Source organism: Anolis sagrei, chromosome 1, assembly GCF_037176765.1.
Source record: "Anolis sagrei isolate rAnoSag1 chromosome 1, rAnoSag1.mat, whole genome shotgun sequence".
Classification (NCBI taxonomy): domain Eukaryota; kingdom Metazoa; phylum Chordata; class Lepidosauria; order Squamata; family Dactyloidae; genus Anolis; species Anolis sagrei.
The window spans coordinates 6251729-6271536 of NC_090021.1; the positions used below are offsets into that span (position 1 = coordinate 6251729).

A 19808-nucleotide genomic window follows, 5' to 3' on the forward strand; every position below is an offset into this window, starting at 1 on the left:
TGTATTGTCAAAGGCTTTCATGGCTGGAATCACTAAGTTCTTGTGGGGTTTTTCGGGCTATAGGGCCATGTTCTAGAGGCATTTCTCCTGACGTTTTGCCTGCATCTATGGCAAGCATCCTCAGAGGTAGTGAGGTCTGTTGGAATTAGGACAATGGGTTTATATATCTGTGGAATGGCTGGGGTGGGGCAAAGAGCTCTTCTCTGCTGGAGCTAGGTGTGAATGTTTCAACTGACCACCTTCATTAGCATTTGAAGGCCTGCCTGAGCCTGAGAAAATCTTTTGTTGAGAGGTGTTAAGATGTGCCTGGTTGTTTCCTCTCTGCTGTTTTGCTGTTGTAATTTTAGAGTTTTTTGTAATACTGGTAGCCAGATTTTGTTCATTTTCATGGTCTCTTCCTTTCCGTTGAAATTGTCCACATGCTTCTTGTGGATTTCAATGGCTTCTCTGTGTAGTCTGACATGGTGGTTGTTGGAGTGGTCCAGCATTTCTGTGTTCTCAAATAAAATGCTGTGTCCAGGCTGGTTCATCAGGTGCTCTGCTATGGCTGACTTCTCTGGTTGAAGTAGTCTGCAGTGCCTTTCATGTTCCTTGATGCGTGTTTGGGCAATGCTGCTGCGTTTGGTGGTCCCTATGTAGACTTGTCCACAGCTGCATGGTATACAGTAGACTCCTGCAGAGGTGAGAGGATCCCTCTTGTCCTTTGCTGAACAAATACATTTGGCGGGATGAGAGACAGGGCCTTCTCAGTGGTGGCCCCTCAGCTATGGAACTCTCTTCCTAGGGACATTAGATCAGCCCCCTTCCTTTTAACATTTTGAAAAAAACTCAAAACCTGGCTGTTTGAGCAGGAGTTTGAAAAGGCAGTGTAACAGACATAGGATTGTGGAACAATTGGATTATGAGATCGGATTATGTTTTTATCTAGGAGACAAAAATGATTTGTTTTTACTAACTGTTATGGTCTTAAATGATATGTCGATGTTTTAAATGTTTCTATGATGGTGTTGGCATTGAATTGTTGCCTTGTGAACTGTCTCGAGTCGCCTACGGGCTAAGAGGAGCAGTATATAAATTATTATTATTATTATTAACTTTATTTGTACCCCGCTAGCATCTCCCGGAGGACTCGATGCGGCTTACACAGGCCGAAGCCTCAAACACAATACAGTAGAAAGTATAACATCACAACAACAAGGCAAATCAAACAATAAGCAAAATAACATAACACCATAATACTAAGCAAATCAAGCAATAAGCAGAATAACAACAAAGACAGTACATCAGGACATTATTAAAAACTGGTTCGGCCGGCGCACTGGGGTACAAGGGTTAAAAGTGCTGAATGGCAGGAGGCACGTAGGGTTAAAAGTGCGATGTGCAGTGACAATTTGTTATGCTAAGGTGCTACTAGGACTTGGGGTGGGGATTCCTAGTCTGGGAAGGCACAACGGAACAGCCAAGTTTTTAGGTTCCTTCTGAAGACGGCTAGAGTGGGGGCTTGTCTGAGCTCTTTTGGGAGGGCGTTCCAAAGTCGGGGGGCCGCCACAGAGAAGGCCCTGTCACGTGTCCCCACCAAGCGCGCTTGCGACGTGGGTGGGATCACAAGCAGGGCCTCCCCAGATGACCGGAGCGAGCGTGTGGGTTCGTAGATGGAAATGCGGTCACGCAGGTAGGGTGGTCCCAAACCGTTCAGGGCTTTGTAGGTGAGCACCTGCACCTTGAATTGGGCTCGGAAAACAAATGGCAGCCAGTGGAGCTCCTTGAACAAGAGGGTTGACCTCTCTTGATAATGAGCTCCAGTTAGCATCCTGGCTGCTGCCCGCTGGACCAATTGTAGTTTCCGAGCCGTCTTCAAGGGCAGCCCCACGTAGAGCGCATTGCAGTAATCCATTCTAGAGGTGACCAAGGCGTGGACCACCCCGGCCAGATCCACCTTCACGAGGTACGGTCGCAGCTGGCGCACAAGTCTCAGTTGCGCAAAGGCCCTCCCGGATACCGCCGACACCTGAGCCTCAAGTGTAAGCGAAGAATCCAGGAGGACACCCAAACTGCGGACCTGTGGCTTCAGGGGGAGTGTAACCCCGTCCAACACAGGTGACCACCCTATACCCCGATCTGGTTTGCGATCGACCAGGAGGACCTCTGTCTTATCGGGATTGATCTTCAGCTTGTTCTTCCTCATCCAGATCGACACAGCGGCCAGGCACTCGTCTAGGACCCGAGAAGCCTCCTTGGAGTTAGGTGGAAAAGAGTAGTAGAGTTGTGTGTCATCCGCGTAGAGATGGCACCCAACTCCAAAACTCCGGATGACCTCTCCCAGCGGTTTCATGTAGATGTTAAAAAGCATGGGCGACAGAATAGAGCCTTGCGGGACCCCACAGGTCAAAGGCCAGGGGTCAGAGCAGGCGTCTCCCAGCTTCACCATCTGAGTTCGTCCCTCCAGGAAGGACTGGAGCCACGACAGAACCGTGCCCCCAAGGCCCATCCCGGAGAGACGACCCAGAAGGATACCATGATCGATGGTATCGAAAGCCGCTGAGATGTCCAAGAGAACCAGCAGGGTCACACTCCCCCTGTCCAGCTCTCTGCGGAGGTCATCCACCAAGGCGACCAAGGCTGTCTCGGTGCCATGACCAGGCCTGAAACCAGACTGTGACTGATCTAGGTAGTTGGTATCGTCTAGGAAACCCTGGAGCTGAGAGGCGACCACCCTCTCCAGCACCTTACCCAAAAAGGGGAGGTTGGAGATCGGCCTGTAGTTATTCAGCACCGTGGAGTCAAGGGAAGCTTTTTTGATAAGTGGACGGACCACGGCCTGCTTCAAATTAGATGGAAAAATTCCTTGCTCCAGCGATGCGTTGACAATCAGTACAAACCAATCAAGCAACCCCCCTCTGGCTGATTTAATGAGCCAAGATGGGCATGGGTCTAGAGATGAGGTGGTCGCTCTCACAGCCCCAAGAATCTCCTCCACTGTTTCAGGGAGAACAAGCCTAAAAGAATCCCATAAAACTGGACAAGCAGGTGCCTCCGTCACCTCTTCTGGCACTGCGATGGAATTGGAGTCGAGCTCGAGGCGTATCTGGGCGACTTTATCTGCAAAATGGTGTGCGAAATCGCGACACCGAGCTGCGGGGTCGTCAGGGACCTCCTCCACCGCAGGTGGGTGGAGGAGTTCTCCCACGACCCGAAACAGCTCCGATGATCTATTTGCTGCAGATGCTATACGAGCGGTCGTGAATGACTTCCTGGCCGCCCGTATGGCCACGGAGTATGCCTTAAGAGAGGCTCTAGCCCGTGTTCGATCAGATACAACTCGAGATTTCCTCCATTTGCGCTCTAGCCCCCTTCTCGTGTGCTTCATCACAGCCAGCTCCTCGGTGAACCAAGGAGATGGCCTGTCACGACGCAACGAGATGGGGCGTTCGGGTGCGATCGTATCTAACGCCCTGGTCATCTCCCCGTTATAGAGAGTTACCAAGGCGTCGATAGAATCGCCAGGCTCCAAGGCAGGAAGAACCCCAAGATTCCTCAGGAATCCGTCCGGATCCATCAGTCTCCTAGGGCGGACCATCTTAATTTGTCCTCCACCCCTGCGGAGGTTTAGGGTCGCAGTAAGTCTAAATGTGACCAGATGATGGTCAGACCATGACACTGGAAGGATGTTTTGATCTTCCACTCTGATCAATTCGTCGTCCGCCACAAAGACAAGGTCGAGAGTGTGCCCAGCTTGATGCGTGGGGCCGGATATTATCTGTGACAGTCCTATGGCCGTCATGGTGGCCATAAAGTCCTGAGCTGCGCCAGATAAAGTGGTCTCGGCGTGGATGTTAAAGTCTCCCAGCACCACCAGGCGCTGGGAGACCAAGGCCGAATTAGAGACCACTTCCGCTAACTCAGACAGGGAAGCTGCCGGATCTCGGGGTGGGCGATACACCAGCAGGAACCCCACACTGTCACGGCTCCCCACCTTCAAGTGGACGCACTCAAACCCAGAAGCTTGCGGGACAACGCATCTGGTCACGGCGATGGATTGCCGGAAGACCACTGCGACCCCTCCTCCCCGCCCCGCTTGTCTGGCCTGTTGATGCACTCCAAAACCTGGAGGACACAGCTGGGAAAGGTTTACACCCCCCACCTCGTCCAACCAGGTCTCGGTAATGCATGCCAGATCCGCCCTCTCATCCAGGATCAAGTCCTGGATGGCCGCGGTCTTACCATTAACGGATCTGGCATTAATCAACAGGACCTTAAGACCAAGGGGGCTGCCAAGGAGCCTACCACTACCCACCTTTTCCAGGGTCGCAAAGACTCTGTTGCGCTTCTCCCTGGTATGTTTGTGATCCGCAAATCTCCTTCCCACACGACTCGGATAGCACCCCCCTTCTCTGGAACCTTCCCCCCCCCCCCCCGCCCGGTCTGAATCTAGTCAGCTCTCAGGGGAGGAAGTTGGGCTGGGAAATAATCTCCCTTGGGCATTTGGTATGGTTGACTCTGATGTTGAGGTGGACAGAGAGGTATCAAGGGAGCTAAGTGGGCTGAATAAAGGGAGTGTTCTCGAGCGGAGATGTGTGACTGGCTGAGTGGAGGCGACTGGGGCAGATGGGGTCTCAAAATTATACGAACCAGGAGGGGGGGCCGTATAAATATAAATAAATATATAAATATAGTAAATAAATAAATACATTAAGTGCCAAGTTTTAGCACAGCTGGTTAATCACCAGCAGCAATACTAAAGGTGAAGGTGTTCCCCTGACCTTAATTCCAGTCATGTCCGACTCTGGAGATTGGTGCTCATCTCCATTTCTAAGCCGAAGAGCTGGCGTTGTCCGTAGGCACCTCCAAGGTCATGTGGCCAGCTTGACTGCATGGAGCACAATACATCTTACCAATCGAAGCGTTGGCAGTTCAAAGCCTGGGTCGGGATGAGCACCTGACCATCAGCCCACCTTACTGTCTACTGTCATCTCCATTTCTAAGCCGAAGAGCTGGCATTGTCGGTAGGCACCTCCAAGGTCATGTGGCCAGCATGACTGCATGGAGCACAATACATCTTACCAATCAAAACGTTGGCAGTTCGAAGCCTGGGTCGGGATGAGCACCTGACCATCAGCCCACCTTACTGTCTACCTAAGCAGTTCGAAAACAGCTGTAAGCAGTGAGTAGAGAAATTAGCCACCGCTTAAGCGAGGAGGTATTTTATGGCACCATAAAAGAAATACCAGAAAATGCTGGCAATGAAAAGGAGGAGGTCTGTGATCAAGAGCTCTTCATCATAGAGAATGGAGCGACAGCACCCCTCTGTGGTTGGAATTGAACACAACCTCCAGGACGCCGAAGTTGGGGAAAAAATGCCAACACAATACCTCTAAAAAAAGTTCTGAGAGTGCTATGGACAGTGAGAAGATCCAACCAGTCCATACTTCAAGAAATAAAGCCTGACTGCTCATTGGAGGGAAGAATAGTAGAGGTAAAGATGAAGTACTTTGGCCACATCATGAGAAGAAAGGAAAGCTTAGAGAAGACAATTATGCTTCAGAAAATGGAAGGAAAAAGGAAGAGGGGCCGACCAAGGGCAAGATGGATGGATGGCATCCTTGAAGTGACTGGATTGACCTTGAAGGAGCTGGGGGTGGTGACGACTGACAGGGAGCTCTGGCGTGGGCTGTCCATGAAGTCACAAAGAGTCAGAAACGACTGAATGAATGAACAACAACAATATCTCTATCTGTTGTCTGTCCTGTCTGTTGAATGGCATTCAATGTTTACCGTGTATGCGTTCTGTGGTCTGCCCTGAGTCCCCTTCGGGGTGAGAAGGGCAGAATGTAAATACAGTAAATTAGGATGCAGTATAGATACTGTAAATAATAATAATAGCTTTATGTAGTTATAATATATACATGGTAATGAAAACATTAAAATACAGACCAAGCTATGCCATTCTAAGAGTAAACAGAGCATGTCTTTGAACGCCTTGAGCTGTGTCTCTTCTTGGCCAAAATGTGCTCTGAACCCAACTGTTGTAACAAGGTTTGTAGTGTGTCTATCCTTTCAGTCCTTTGCCTGGATCCGACCATGAACTGCGCCAATTAACTATCACTGAAGAATTGGCATCGTAGAATAATAGAGTTGGAAGAGACTCTATGGACCATCTAGATCAGTGTTTCTTAACCTTCCTAATGCTACGACCCCTTAATCTAGTTCCTCATGTTGTGGTGGCCCCCAACTATAACATTATTTTCATTGCTAATTCATGTCATTTTGCTACTGCTATAAATCATAATATAAATATCTGACACGCAGGCGGTATTTTCATTCACTGGACCAAATGTGGCACAAATATTCAAAACGTCCAGATTTGGAAGCTGGTGGCAATGCGGGGGGTTTGATTTTGTCATTTGGGAGTTGCAGTTGCTGGGATTTATAGTTCACGTACAATCAAAGAGCATTCTGAACTCCACCAATGATGGAATTGAACCAAACTTGACACACAGAACTCCCATATCCAACAGAAAATACTGGAAGGGTTTGGTGGGCATTGACCTTGAGTTTGGGAGTTGTAGTTCACCTACATCCAGAGAGCACTGTGGACTCAAACAATGATTGATCAGGATCAAACTTGGCACAGAGACTCAATATGCCCAAATGTGAACACTGATGGAGTTTGGGGGAAATAGACCTTGACATTTGGGAGTTGCAGTTGCTAGGATATATAGTTCACCTACAATCAAAGAGCATTCTGAGCCTCACCAACAACAGAATTGGGCCAAATTTCCCACACAGAACCCCCATAACCAAAGGAAAATACTATGTTTTCTGATAGTCTTTGGTGACCCCCCTGAGACCCCTTCGTGACCCCTTCAGGGGTCCCGAACCCCAGGTTGAGAAACACTGATCTAGATCAACCCCCTGCCATGCAGAAAAAGCACAATCAAAGTACAATCGAATTGATCTGTGGCTCTCTCTTTTTCCCCTTCTGCCTGTAGGTACTCCGAGCGAAGCCTTACAAAATGCATCGGGATTACGATAGAGACCAGGCCAGATTATTGCTTGAAGCGCCACCTGAGTGACATGTTGTCGTACGGATGCACACGGCTGGAGATTGGGGTGCAGAGCGTCTACGAGGATGTGGCCAGAGATACTAACAGGTGAGGTTTTGCAGAAGAAAGGTAACAGGCATAGGTAGCTTTAAAATATTTACTAAAATCACAGTGGAATTTCAGAATGAATGTCCTTAGATCTAATCTATCCTCTCGGCAATGCAGGAATTTCAGTAGAATCATAGAATCAAAGAGTTGGAAGAGACCTCATGGGCCATCCAGTCCAACCCCCTGTCAAGAAGCAGGAATACTGCATTCAAATCACCCTTGACAGATGGCCATCCAGCCTCTGTTTAAAAGCTTCCAAAGAAGGAGCCTCCACCACACTCCGGGGCAGAGAGTTCCACTGCTGAACGGCTCTCACAGTCAGGAAGTTCTTCCTCATGTTCAGATGGAATCTCCTCTCTTGTAGTTTGAAGCCATTGTTCCGCGTCCTAGTCTCCAGGGAAGCAGAAAAGAAGCTTGCTCCCTCCTCCCTGTGACTTCCTCTCACATATTTATACATGGCTATCATATCTCCTCTCAGCCTTCTCTTCTTCAGGCTAAACATGCCCAGCTCCTTAAGCCGCTCCTCATAGGGCTTGTTCTCCAGACCCTTGACCATTTTAGTGGCCCTCCTCTGGACACATTCCAGCTTGTCAATATCTCTCTTGAATTGTGGTGCCCAGAATTGGACACAATATTCCAGGTGTGGTCTAACCAAAGCAGAATAGAGGGATAGCATTACTTCCCTAGATCTCATAACAGTATCACCGTACACTTCACAAATCTGTCGATGAATTTCTGCAGCAGGTAGGTTCCTTGCTGACAAAAACCGTCTCACTGAGCGAACCTCACATGCGGCGGGTGAATTGATAGTCTTAAACATTTTTAAAGCACAGAACAGAACCGTACAGGTGAGCTACAGAGCGGAAACTGAGCAGTTGTTCCCGAGGCATGCCGGCACACGACGCACGTGCTCGTTGCGGTATGCGCATGAACTACTAGTGTCTACAACAAAATGGACCTTACTTAAAAAATACCCCTGTATATATGTGGTTTTCCGCATACGTTGTAATATAATATTTTTTTTGGCTTTTGAAGTCTCTTCTGCTGTGTTTTCCAGTGTTTTTATGAGTGATCATCACTCATTGGTCTGATATCTATATTGTGTCCAAATTTGGTGTCAATTTGTCCAGTGTTTGCATTATGTTAATCCCACAAATGAACATTACATTTTTATTTATATAGATTGTAAACCGCTCTGAGTCGTCCCCCCATCCTCCATCCCCCCAGTAAATGAATGAATGAAATAAATGGAGGAAAGTCATAGTCCCACTCTATTCTGCTTTGTTCAGACCACATCTGATGTGTCCAGTTCTGGACAACACAGTTCAAGAAGAAGATGGACAAGGTAGAACTTGGCTGGAGAAGGGTGGCCAAAATGACCTAGGTTTTGGAAACCAAGCTCTGTAAAGAGCATCTTAGGGAGCTGGGCTTGTTTAACTTTGACAAAGGAAGGCTGAGAGGCGACATGATAGCTGTGTTATAAATCACAGAATCATAGGATCAAAGAGTTGGAAGAGACCTCATGGGCCATCCAGTCCAACCCCATTCTGCCAAGAAGCAGGAATATTGCATTCAAATCACCCCTGACAGATGGCCATCCAGCCTCTGTTTAAAAGCTTCCAAAGAAGGAGCCTCCACCACACTCCGGGGCAGAGAGTTCCACTTTGAATGGCTCTCACAGTCAAGAAGTTCTTCCTCATGTTCAGATGGAATCCCCTCACTTGTAGTTTGAAGCCATTGCTCCGCGTCCTAGTCTCCAAGGAAGCAGAAAACAAGCTTGCTCCCTTCTCCCTGTGACTTCCTCTTACATATTTATACATGGCTATCATATCTCCTCTCATCCTTCTCTTCTTCAGGCTGAACATGCCTGAAGTGCTCCTTAAGCCGCTCCTCATAGGGCTTGTTCTCCAGACCCTTGATCATTTGAATGACTGTCACACGGAGGAGGAGAGGGCCAGGCTTGTTTTCTGCTGCTCTGGAGACTAGGATACAATGGAGCCATGGATTCAAATTGCAGGGAAAGAGATTCCACCTAACCATTAGGATTTATTTATTTATTTATCGTGTCATCAGCAACCATTGTATTACAATTCTAACAGAGCAAAACAAACACAGAGATTAAAAAGAAAAAGAAAAAGAAAGAAAGAAAAAAAAACCACACAGATTTTGTAAATTTGGTATTTGGTTAAATGTCCTTTGACCAGTATCTGGCCACTTGGAGTGCCTCTGGGGTTGCCGCAAGAAGGTCCTCCATTGTGCATGTGGCAGGGCTCAGGGTGCATTGCAGCAGGTGGTCAGTGGTTTGCTCTTCTCCGCACTCGCATGCCGAGGATTCCACCCTGTAGCCCCATTTCTTAAGATTGGCTCTGCATCTCGTGGTGCCAGAGCGCAGTCTGTTCAGCGCCTTCCAAGTCGCCCAGTCCTCTGTGTGCCCAGGGGGGAGTCTCTCATCTGGTATCACCCATGAATTGAGGTGCTGGGTTTGGGCCTGCCACTTTTGGACTCTCGCTTGCTGGGGTGTTCCAGCGAGTGTCTCTGTAGATCTAAGAAAACTATTTCTTGATTTAAGTCGTTGACGTGCTGGCTGATACCCAAACAGGGGATGAGCTGGAGATGTCTCTGCCTTGGTCCTTTCACTATTGGCTGCTACTTCCCAGCGGATGTCAGGTGGTGCAATACCGGCTAAGCAGTGTAATTTCTCCAGTGGTGTGGGGCGCAGACACCCCGTCTGCGCCCCACACCATAGGGGACATGAGAGAAGCCTCGCAGGATTGCAAGACATCCGGGCGTCCCCTGGGCAACGTCTTCGTAGACGGCCGATTCTCTCAACCCAGAAGCAACCAGAGACAACCATTAGGAAGAACCTCCTGACAGTACGAGCAGTTCAACATACGTTCCATACACCTACGCCATACGTTCAGCCGTACGCTCCATACACCTACGCTATTATCTCCTTGGTGCTAAGCTACAACCTTTCTGTTCTCCTTCTCCTTGGAAAATCTGCGCTTACTTCTTGTGTTTTAGTTTTTCGCCGCTCTTCCCGTTGCCCGCCTCAGCTTTTACCAACTGCGTTCCATGTTGTAGTGGCGTACGAGGCGTGTGCCTGTCAGACTTCTTATCTGCGCCGGCTCCTAATCCTTTGCAGACTTCATTGTGTCTTTATCTGCAACGGTGGCTAAGGAGGCTTTGTCTACCAGATACTTAAGGAATCTAATAAATAATCGGAAATAATAAAGCAGCGTCAAACGCCGGAAAGGCGTTAGTCATAATGAGCAATGCTAATGCCAGCTTCCCCGGCGGCATCGTCTTCCAAATCCATGGGCCAAAACTCTCGGCGGGGCGATTACGGGCAGGATTAGTTCGGCGGGGCGTGAAGGATTGAATTTGTCTTCGTCGGTAGCATCGTCGTCCCGACGCAGGAGGAACTCAGAGATGCGACGTTTGAGGAAGACGGAAGCGATTTGTCCGCCCATCTGAAGTTCCAGAAAAGAGATTGTGTGCCCGATGAAGTGGAAAACGCTTCTTTCTCTCCAATAATCGCCTGCTAACGGGGAGCAAAAAGGATCTTTTGCTGGATAAGCTGTCAGTAAACCATAGGGAGTGTGTTGAATAAGGAGTGGGCAGCGGGTGGCCTGGCCTGAAAATTGGCCCACGTTGCGCTTTGGTGGGTCAAGCGGCGATGCTGTTGGAGAGAACGGAGTGCGGAGGAAACAGAGGGAAGCGCGTTTGTAAGAATTCAGATTGGTCCATCCGTGGAAGTTTTTGAGATATTCCACTGAGTAGCTGTGGATTTATTCATTTATTTATTTATCGTATCAGGAGAGAAGCAAACAGTTGTATTGTATTTTTTAAAGAAACAAAAACACAAAGTTTGCAAACTTGGCATTCTATTAAATGTCCTTTGACCAGTAGCTGGCCACTTGGAGATGTTTAACTTGTTGTCCACGAGGACTCCAAGATCTTTTTCACACGTACTGCTCTCGAGCCAGGCATCCAGTTCAAAAGCATCTCTCTTCCTTCGCTCAGCCTTCCCTAAGGTCCACTCTCACATCCGTAGGTGACTACGGGGAATACCATTGCTTTTACTATGCGGATCTTCATTGCCAGTGTGATGTCTCTACGCTTCACTATTATTACCATAGCACAATATTAGTATTATATATTATTATGTTGTACTATGCCATTATATTGTAATATTATTAGTAATATTACATGTAATATAAAATATATAATTATAATATATTATTATTATTATTATTATTATTAGTAGTAGTAGTAGTAGTAGTATTATATTGTCTTGCATTATAATATTATCATGTAGGGACTCAAGGCAGCTTACAACTCTGACAAGATTCAACCATAACCATAAAACATATCCCATCAACGAAAACAATTAAAACAGTCAAGCAAATAAAACACATAGGATAATAGCAGATTAAAAACATATAAAGTGCATAGAATCCTAGAGTTGAAAGAGACCTGGTGGGCCATTCTGCCAAGAAGCAGGAAAATTGCATTCAAAGCACCCCCGACAGATGGCCATTCAGCCTCTGCTTGAAAGCCTCCAAAGAAGGAGCCTCTACCACACTCCAGGACAGAAAGTTCCACTACTGAACAGCTCTCCCAGTTAGGAAGTTCTTCCTCATGTTCAGGTGGAATCTCCTTTCCTGTAGTTTGAAGCCATTGTTCTGAATGGTACCATTCATCCATAATCCTTGCTCATAATCCTTATTGAGATTTTGTTGAAACGGTAATAGCTTCCACATTTTCTGTTGAGTTCTTCATCTAGCATCATGTTCCTGTCTTGTTGCATTGCGCCCTGAGCAACATCTGTTATAGAACTCCAGTATGCTGATAACAACGTCTGTGCACATTCAGAAGAAGACCTATAAGAAGAAGACCTTTGCAGAAGCATATGAGAATCTCAGCCTCTCATTGAACATCGAGAAAACCAAAGTGCTGTTCCAGCAGTCACCAGCCAATCCCTTTCCAATGCCAGAGATACAGCTTAATGGTGTAACATTAGAAAATGTGGACCATTTCCGCTACCCTGGCAGCCACCTCTCCACAAAAGTCAACAATGACACCGAAATACAACACCACCAGAGCTCTGTGATTGCAGCATTTTCCGAATGAAGCAGAGAGTGTTTGAGGACTGGGACATCCGCAGGGATACCAAGGTGCTTGTTTATAAAGCCATTGTCCTCCCAACCCTGCTATACGCCTGTGAGACGTTGACTGTCTATAGACGTCACATGCAACTCCTGGAACGATTCCATCAGCGCTGTCTCCGGAAAATCTTGTAAATCTTTTGGAAAGACAAGCAAACAAATGTCAGCGTGTTTGAAGAAGCAAAGACCACCAGCATTGAAGCAATGGTCCTCCGCCATCAACTCTCCTGGACCGGCCACGTTGTCCGGATGCCCGACCACCATCTCCCAAAGCAGTTGCTCTACTCCGAACTCAAGAACGGAAAATGGAATGTTGGTGGACAAGAAAAGAGATTTAAAGATGGGCTCAAAGCCAACCTTAAAAACTCTAGCATAGACACTGTGAACTGGGAAGCCCTGGCCCTTGAGTGCTCCAGCTGGAGGTCAGCTGTGACCAGAAGTGTTGTAGAATTTGAAGAGGCATGAATGGAAAGAGAGGTGAAAGAGAGAAATTATGTATGTATTTATTTATTTATTTCAAAGTTTTCTATGCCGAGCTTCTCACCTCTTAGAGGGACTTAGCCCGGTTTACAGGCATAAAAACATACAATCAGTAAAATATCATAGTTCATAATTACAATAACACATTTAAAATAACCACTATATTTAAAAAACTACGGTGGTCAGTCGTCATATTAAAAACAAGTATACCTCATCTTCCATCCACAATCGTAGGATGCTGTCTCATTCATCAAAAGCCTGTCTCCACAGCCATGTCTTCACCCGTTTCCTGAATGTCAGGATAGATGCGGCGGTTCTGACCTCCGGTGGGAGAGAGTTCCAGTCGTGGGGCCACCACCGAGAAGGCCCTGTCCCTCGTCCCCACCAGGCGCACTTGCGAGGCCGGTTGGACCGAGAGCAGGGCCTCTCCAGACGATCTTAGTAGTCTTGATGGTACGTAGGGGAGAATACGTTCGGAGAGGTAAACAGGGCCGGAGAAACATGCCAAGAGGAAGGCACGACAAGCCAATCCCAACTGTGACCGCCTTCCACCTGGAAATTGATGCCCTCACTGTGGGAGAAGATCAAAAATAGGGCTCCACATTCATCTACGGATCCATTGCTTCTTGGAAGACAATCCTACTCTGACAATGATGGATCGCCTAAGTAAATAATCATTGCGCCTTTTTGTGAAATGATTTGTGTGCCATGAATCAGATGTGACTGATCCAATTCCTTCTCTGCCATATCTACAAACCTTAAGCCTGTCCTCTCCGTGGATTCTGAGAGTCGAAATCCAAAAAGTAACCCTCCTCAAGCTTTGGGTAGACCATCAATAGCTTTCTGAAGGAAGGAGCCCTCGCACCCCCGTGACAGTCACCTCTCCTTTTGGAGCAGCCCCATGAATTTGGGGGTTTATGGGATTATTCTTTTTTCCAATTCAGGACTCGTTTCTGTTTATGAAGATGCTTATTGTCTTCCTGCCGGATGAGATTGCGGGATAACGGCTTCATCATAACACAGGCGCATATGAAAGGAAAGGAGGAAAAACCCAGTGGAATTGCAAAAAACCCTTGTGCATAAAATATAAACAGGATGGTTGTGAAAAGAAGAATGTTATCTGTGGATCCACATTGCAAGGAACAGAATGATGGAGGGTCTCAATTTATATTTATTTATTTTATTTACTTTGTGTGTTTGTGTGTGTTTGTGCCTTCAAATCCCCTGTCGACCTATGAATTGTGTAGGGTTTTCTTAGGCAAGGGATACTCAGAGGTGGTTTTCCTTCCTCTATACCTTCGTGACCACATTTCCTTTTGCAATCCTACATGATCTCTTCAATCCTCGGGGGAGGCCCTCCTCTCGCTCCCACCTCCATCACAAGTGCGACATGTGGGGACGAGGGAGAGCCTTCTCCGTTGTGGCCCCTCGGCTTCGGCACTCACTACCTAGTGAGATTAGGCAAGCCCCCACCTTAGCAGCCCTTAAGAAAGACCTAAAAGCTTGGCTCTTCCAGCGTACCTTTGACAAGTGAACACATATCCCCATGCCATGTCCATCCCAACTATAGTTCTGTCCTCATGATGCACTTTTCCTTGTCTTTAATGAAGACTCAATTGCATTGTTCGTCCCTAATAAGCTCCCCCACGGACACATTTTGGCTGTGTCCAGGGGAGCTTTTGCACAGTTAAAACTTGTGCACCAGCTCCGCCTGTACTTTGGAAAATCTGATCTGGCCATGGTGGTCCACGCTCTGGTTTCATCGTGAATAGACTACTGCAATACGCTCTACGTGGGCTTGCCTTTGAAGACTGTTCGGAAACTTCAGTTAGTCCAAAGGGCAGCAGCCAGATGAGCTTTTGCACAGTTTAAACTTGTGCGCCAGCTCTGCCTGTACTCTGGAAAGTCTGATCTGGCCACAGTGGTCCACGCTCTGGTTACATCCCCGAATAGAGTACTGCAATGCGCTCTACATGTGCTTACCTTTGAAGACTGTTCAGAAACTTCAATTAGTCCAAAGGGCAGCAGCCAGGTTACTTACTGGAGCAACATACAGGGAGCATACCACCCCCCTGCTGTGTCAGCTCCACTGGCTTGTTGGTCCACTTCCGAGCACAATTCAAAGTGCTGGTCTTGACCTACAAAGCCCTATACCAGTGTTTCTCAACCTGGGGGTCGGGACCCCTGGGGGGGTTGCGAGGGGGTGTCAGAGGGGTCACCAAAGACCATCAGAAAACACAGTATTTTTCTGTTGGTTATGGGGATTCTGTGTGGGAAGCTTGGCCCAATGTTCTCATTGGTGGGATTCAGAATGCTCTATGATTGTAGGTGAACTATAAATCACAGCAACTACAACTCCCAAATGTCAAGCTCTATTTTCCCCAAACTCCATTAGTGTTTATACTTGGGCATATTGAATATTCATGCCAAGCTAGGTCCAGATCTATCATTGCTTGAGTCCACAGTGCTCTCTGGATGCTAGTGAAATACAACTCCAGAACTCAAGGTCAATGCCCACCAAATCCTTCCAGTGTTTTCTGTTGCTTTTGGGAGCTCTGTGTGCCAAGTTTGGTTCAATTCCATCATTGGTGGAGTTCAGAATGCTCTTTGATTGTAGGTGAACTATAAATTCCAACAACTACAACTCCCAAATGACAAAATCAACCCCTCCAACCCTGCCAGTAGTCAAATGTGGGTGTATTGGGTATTTGTGCCAAATTTGGTCCAGTGAATGAAAATACATCCTGCAGATCAGATGTTTACATTACTATTCATAACAGTAGCAAAATTACAGTTATGAAGTAGTAATGAAAATAATTTGATGGTTGGGGGTCACCACAACATAGGGAACTGTAATAAGGGGTTACGGCATTAGGAACGTTGAGAACCACTGTTCTAGATGTAATTCCTTGTATTTACCCTTGTTGAAAGAAGAGGCCAACCTATAGGGATCAAAGCTTTAATTATTAAAAAAAATCATTGCACCTGCTTTTTTAATACGGAATCATCTTCTCAGTGGGACGATTACTGCAACACATAAGATTATTTCAATTTGTCCATGAACCTTGCAGGATTTGTGCCATAATGAATGAAGTGCTGAGCCTGGCTAATAGTAATAATGAAGATGATGATGCATGCTCCATTAATAGTAACTCATATTACATAGCTGTCATTCCCTTTAGAACACATTCCCCTTACTCCCCATGTACCCCTCTTAATTCGCTAATTCAAAAAGCCATTTATAATTGATTTTCCTCCTTCCATCCCCAAAAGACTTCTAAATCAATGGAATAGTTGTTTTCTCGCTGCTAAACTTTGTGTAGTTTCGGTCTCTAACAACTCATTCTAATTATCATTAAGTTTAATCTACAAGTATCTGTCCTTTTGCTTCCTTTAAAAAAAGATTACAAAGGATTCCCATGTGAATACTTATCTATAGTAGTGTTTCTCAGCCTGGGGGTCAGGACCCCTGGGGGGTGTCAGAGGGGTCTCCAAAGGCCATCAGAAAACCCAATCATGGGGGTTCTATATGGGAAGTTTGGCCCAATTCTATCATCGGTGGGTTTCAGAATGTCCTTTGATTGTAGGTGAACTATAAATCCCAGCAACTACAACTCCAAAATGTCAAGGCCTATTTTCCCCAAACTCCACCAGTGTTCACATTTAGGCAAATTGAGTATTCGTGCCTAGTTTGGTCCAGATCCACCGTTGAGTACACAGTGCTCTCTGGATGTAGGTGAACTATAACTCCAAAACTCAAGGTTCGTACCCACCAAACCCTCAGGGGACCTTGCAGGGGACTCGGGGCGGATTACAGTGTACACATATATGGCAAACATTCAATGCCAATTTTGACATACAAACATATACAGACATACACAGAGGCTATTTAACTTTTTTCTGGCCGCCAGGGGAGCTGTCGCTTTCATCGTCCATCTGTGAAACTGATGAGGCACTTCTGCTTTCCCCGAATGCTTCCCCGCTGGAATGCTTTGCTGGAGTCTTCTTTATGGCCTCATAAATCAGTTAATTTAGCCTCCCCACACTTTAAGGTGGTACCTAATTTTCCTACTTGACAGATGCAACTGTCTTTCGGGTTGCAAAGGTCGACAACAGGCTACACACAATTGGTTGGAAACCCACTCCGACCCAGGCTGACTTCGAACTCATGACCTTTTGGTCAGGGTGATCTTAATGCAGCCGACACTCAGCCAGCTGCGTTACAGTCTGTTCTGTGTGCCAAGTTTGGTTCAATTCCATTGTTGATGGAGTTCAGAATTCTCTTTGATTGTAGGTGAACTATAAGTCCCAGCAAATACAACTCCCAAATGTAAAAGCCTATTTTCCCCAAACTCCACCAGTGTTCACATTTGGGCAAATTGAGTATTTGTGCCTAGTTCGGTCCAGATCCACCATTGAGTCCACAGTGCTCTCTGGATGTAAGTGAGCTATAACTCCAAAACTCAAGGTTCGTACCCACCAAACCCTTCCAGTATTTTTTGTTAGTCACAGGAGTCTGTGTGCCAAGTTTGGTTCAATTCCATTGTTGATGGAGTTCAGAATTCTCTTTGATTGTAGGTGAACTATAAATCCCAGCAAGTACAACTCCCAAGCCTATTTTCCCCAAACTCCACCAGTGCTCATATTTGGGCAAATTGAGTATTTGTGGCAAGTTTGGTCCAGATCTATCGTTGTTTTTACAGTGCTCTCTGGATGTAGGTGAACTACAACTCCCAAACTCAAGGTCAGTGCCTACCAAACTCCTCCAGTACTTTCCGTTGGTCGAGGGAGTTCTGTGTGCCAAGTTCGGTTCAATTCCATTGTTGATGGATTTCAGAATTCTCTTTGATTGTAGGTGAACTATAAATCCCAGCAACTACAACGCCCAAATGAGAAAATCAATCCCCCACCGGCAACCCCTCCAGTATTCAAATTTGGGCATATCTGATATTTGAGCCAAATGTGGTCCAGTGAATGAAAATACATCCTGCATATCAGATATTTACATTACAATTCATAACAGCAGCAAAATTACAGCTATGAAGTAGCAACGAAAATAATATTATGGTTGGGGTTCACTACAACGTGAGGAACTGTATTAAGGGGTCGCGGCATTAGGAAGGTTGAGATCTATAGATTTCTTTTTCATCATGATAGGCATCATAATAGGCAGGCCCCGGTGGCACAGTGGGTTAAAGCACTGAGCTGCTGAACTCGTTGAGCAAAAGGTCGCAGGTTCAAATCCGGGGAGTGGCGTGCGCTCCCGTTGTCAGCCCCAGCTTCTGCCAACCTAGCATGTCAAAAACATGCAAATGTGAGTAGATCAATAGGTACTGCTTCGGCGGGAAGGTAACGGTACTCCATGCAGTCATATTATATGTGCAAGGAGCACCCAGTGACACAGTGGGTTAAACCGCTGAGCTGCTGAACTTGCTCATCGAAAGGTCACAGGTTTGAATCCAGAGAGTGGCATGACCGCTGTTAACCCCAGCTTCTGCCAACCTAGCAGTTTGAAAAGATGCAAATATAAGTAGATTAATAGGTACCACTTTGGCGGGAAGGTTTTTTTGTTTTTGTTTTGTTTGAGAAACTGCAAGTCGCTTCTGGTGTGAGATAATTGGCCGTCTGCAAGGACGTTGCCCAGGGGACGCCTGGATGTTTTGATGTTTTGTCACCCTTGTGGGAGGCTTCACTCATGTCCCATGTCATATGTTCTGCAGTTGATGGTGGTTGGTGATGGAAGGGTTAATGTATTAGTTCTAGAGGGTTTGGTAATCTAAGTGGGAGTTCATGGGTGAAAGCAATTAGGGGTGGAGGTGTGCAGGAGATGGGCTGCAGCTGGGTGTTACTGGATTTAAGGAGCTAACCTTGAAACGGAGCTTTGGGAGAAATGTATCTGTTGCATTTTGGTGGTGGATGCTGATGGTTTTTCCCCCAGGTCTGTTGGATTTTTGGTATCCTGACCTGTCTCCTGTAATCTTGGAACCCTGGAACCTTGAACCTTTGGACTGGCTTTTGACTATGGTATAGACTCTTGATCCCTAGACTCTATTATTGAACTTTCGGCATTTGACCATTGGACTGGACCCTTTTGACTAGAAAGTTACTTTTGCTATCAGTTTTGTTTATTCTGTAGCTGCGTGCTATCTTTGTGTTTTATATTTTTGACTATACAAACAGCCAGCAAGTAAGTGCTGTTTTAATTAAACTGTTGAAACAGAGAGTTTGATTCATCTCTACCTAAACAAGGTAGAGCCCTGACAACGTGACATCCCCGCATGAGGAGCTAGAGCTGATAGAGGGAGCTCATCCACGTTCTTCCTGGATTTGAACCTGCAATCATAGAATCATAGAATCAAAGAGTTGGAAGTGACCTCATGGGTCATGCAGTCCAACCCCTTTCTGCCAAGAAGCAGGAATATTGCATTCAAATCACCCCAGACAAATGGCCATCCAGCCTCTGTTTAAAAGCTTCCAAAGAAGGAGCCTCCACCACACTCCGGGGCAGAGAGTTCCACTGCTGAACGGCTCTCACAGTCAGGAAGTTCTTCCTCATGTTCAGATGGAATCTCCTCTCTTGTAGTTTGAAGCCATTGTTCCATTGCGTCCTAGTCTCCAGGGAAACAGAAAACAAGCTTGCTCCCTCCTCCCTGTGGCTTCCTCTCACATATTTATACATGGCTATCATATCTCCTCTCATCCTTCTCTTCTTCAGGCTAAACATGCCCAGCTCCTTAAGCCGCTCCTCATAGGGCTTGTTCTCCAGACCCTTGATCATTTTAGTCACTCTCCTCTGGACACATTCCAGCTTGTCAAGATCTCTCTTGAATTGTGGTGCCCAGAATTGGACACAGTATTCCAGGTGTGGTCTAACCAAAGCAGAATAGAGCATGGGGAGCATGACTTCCCTAGATCTAGACACTATGCTTCTATTAATGCAGGCCAAAACCCCATTGGCTTTTTTTGTTGCCACATCACATTATTGGCTCATGTTTAACTTGTTGTC

General features: G+C 46.6%; 1 protein-coding gene across 1 annotated transcript in view; it reads left to right on the forward strand.

Annotated features, from left to right (window-relative positions):
• The window catches only part of ELP3 (elongator acetyltransferase complex subunit 3), a 173841-nt gene that overhangs the window by 40518 nt on the left and 113515 nt on the right, over positions 1-19808 (forward strand). The window contains exon 8 of the mRNA XM_067462594.1: positions 6990-7151. Within this exon, the coding sequence (XP_067318695.1) occupies positions 6990-7151 (162 nt within the window). The remainder of the gene's footprint in view (positions 1-6989; positions 7152-19808) is intronic.